We start from the raw sequence: 2,098 nt of genomic DNA, 5'->3' as shown, positions 1-2,098 counted from the left end.
GGGGGAATTTGGATACTCATGTGTGGCCCTCTCAGGACGTAACCCCATCCTTTGAGTTAGCGTGTAACTTTGAAGTGTGTCCTTCTGAGAGTGAAAAGGGGGAATTTGGTACTACTGTGGGACCCTCTCAGGAAGTAACCCCCTCCTTTGTGTTGGTCTGTAACTTTGAAGTGTGCCCTTCTGAGAGCAAATAGGGGGAATTTGTTGTTAAGTTGTGACCCTCTCAGGACGCAGACCCCCCTGCTTTGTGTTAGAGAAAATGGATGCTCAGAAAACTGTTGATGTTTGTGATTTTGTGCCCTCACGGGTTGAAGGAATAGATAAACTATATGGTCTTTTAGAGGCGCACCGATCTCGCCCCTCACTCCAGGGACAAGATGGGGCGAAAAACCACTGGTTTCAACCACAGAGTGTGGTAGATAGGATAAGAATCTTGCAGAAGGAAGCTAAGATTAAGAAGGGGAAAGGAAAAGCTATAATTTGTGCGGTGTTGGGAGCGAGTCTGATAGCTGCGGTGGAAGAGAGAAAGCAGAAGTCTTGTCAAACTGATAATGTAATAGACTCCCTGCAGATGGTAAACAAAAATTTGCAGGAACAATTGAAAGTAAGCAATTACTGGAGGAGGAAAGGAACCAAAATGTGATATTAAAAGAGGAATTGAGGAATCAACTTTTGAGAGAGGCGGATACACAGGCGGAGGTAGAAGTGACGCTTGCGGAGAAAGGGATACGGCAAATCTACCCCCAAGGAGATTTGCAGAGGGCAAAAGAAACCATAGAAAGCCTCCCACATATGTATCCACTGATTAAAACAGAGTATGTGTATGAGGATGATAGTGATGACCGTCCTCAGGTTATCACCAAAGAAGTCCCATTTACAGCAACTGATTTAGCAAAGCTGAAAAAAGATTTTGCAAGGGCTGCGAAGGAATCGGAGACAGAGTATGTGTGGAGAGTGTCTTTGTCAGGAGGGGATGGAATTTTGTTGTCAGAGAAAGAAGCAGAAGGATATTGGGGTCCGGGTGTGTTTCTAACTACTGGCGATCGCCGAGCCCCATGGTCATTGACTCAGAGAGCTGCGTATTGGGCCGGAGGGCTGAACCCCTTGGAGAGGGGAGATCCCCTTGCCATAACCGGTACGGTGGATCAGTTAGTGGAAAGTGTGCAAAAGGCGGCATGTCTCCAGATGATGTATGATCGGGAGCTCAAGCCCCACCAGGGCTCCCCGATGATGATGCCTGTGGACCCAGAGAGGATGACTCCTCTGATACGGGGACTTCCCGACTCTCTGAAACCCATTGGAATTCAATTGCAAGGGAGGATTCAAAAAACCCCCGATGGAGAAAGATTTATGGCCACTCTGGAGGGGAAAATGTCCCCTGATCATCGGCAGTTAGGGAGAAAAGTATGGACATGGGGAGAGATAGCTCAGGAATTGATTAATTCTGGGAGAAAATATGGCCCCATTGGGGGATTGTCTCAAAGAACTGAAAACAGGATCGTACAACGACTTAGTGGGCGGCAATTACCCCCTGGAAAAGAGAGGCCCCTAACTCGACAGGGACTGTGGCAGCTAGGGCTTCAGAAAGGCATTCCCTGGGACTTGATGGACAGACTCCCGACCCAAAAATTGGAGCAACTTGTGCAGAATTGGTCAGGGCAAAGGGCCGTTTCCAAACCAACCCCTAGTGCCCCACCCTTGATAGACCTTGAGGAGGAGCCGGCTAGGGAGAAGAAGGTGGCGGGAAACTAGACCCTCTGCCCCCTGAAGGTGAGGGGGGAGGCGGAGGATGGATGTTTGTTAGACAACTCACCTGCAATACTAAAGGGGATTTACTGATTACTATTGCTGTAGGACCAAGGAAAAGACCGGTGACCTTTTTAATTGATACTGGGGCACAAATTACTGCGCTAAGGCGGACTGAAGCAGAACAATGTGGAATCTCAATTCCATCTAGAAATCTGATTGTCTTAAATGCCTTGGGAAAAACACAATCAGTGCCTATGACTCCGGTGACACTATGGTTGCCAGGGGAGGAAAACCCTGTCAATACCATGGTGGCCGTAGGATCCTTCCAGATGAATCTTCTAGGTATAGA

At 48.1% G+C, this 2,098-nt stretch overlaps 1 protein-coding gene across 1 annotated transcript; it reads left to right on the top strand.

The window, feature by feature from the left end:
• Positions 1-730: 730 nt before the first annotated feature.
• On the top strand, positions 731-1,757 carry LOC121232785. The gene has a single exon (XM_041121244.1). The coding sequence runs from the start codon at positions 793-795 to the stop codon at positions 1,750-1,752; it is 960 nt and encodes a 319-aa protein (XP_040977178.1). The 5' UTR covers positions 731-792; the 3' UTR covers positions 1,753-1,757.
• Positions 1,758-2,098: the final 341 nt, after the last annotated feature.

This window comes from Aquila chrysaetos, chromosome W, assembly GCF_900496995.4.
Source record: "Aquila chrysaetos chrysaetos chromosome W, bAquChr1.4, whole genome shotgun sequence".
Taxonomy (NCBI): Eukaryota; Metazoa; Chordata; class Aves; order Accipitriformes; family Accipitridae; genus Aquila; species Aquila chrysaetos.
Note: the sequence above shows the minus strand (reverse complement) of the source record. Positions and strands in the feature narration are given on the sequence as shown.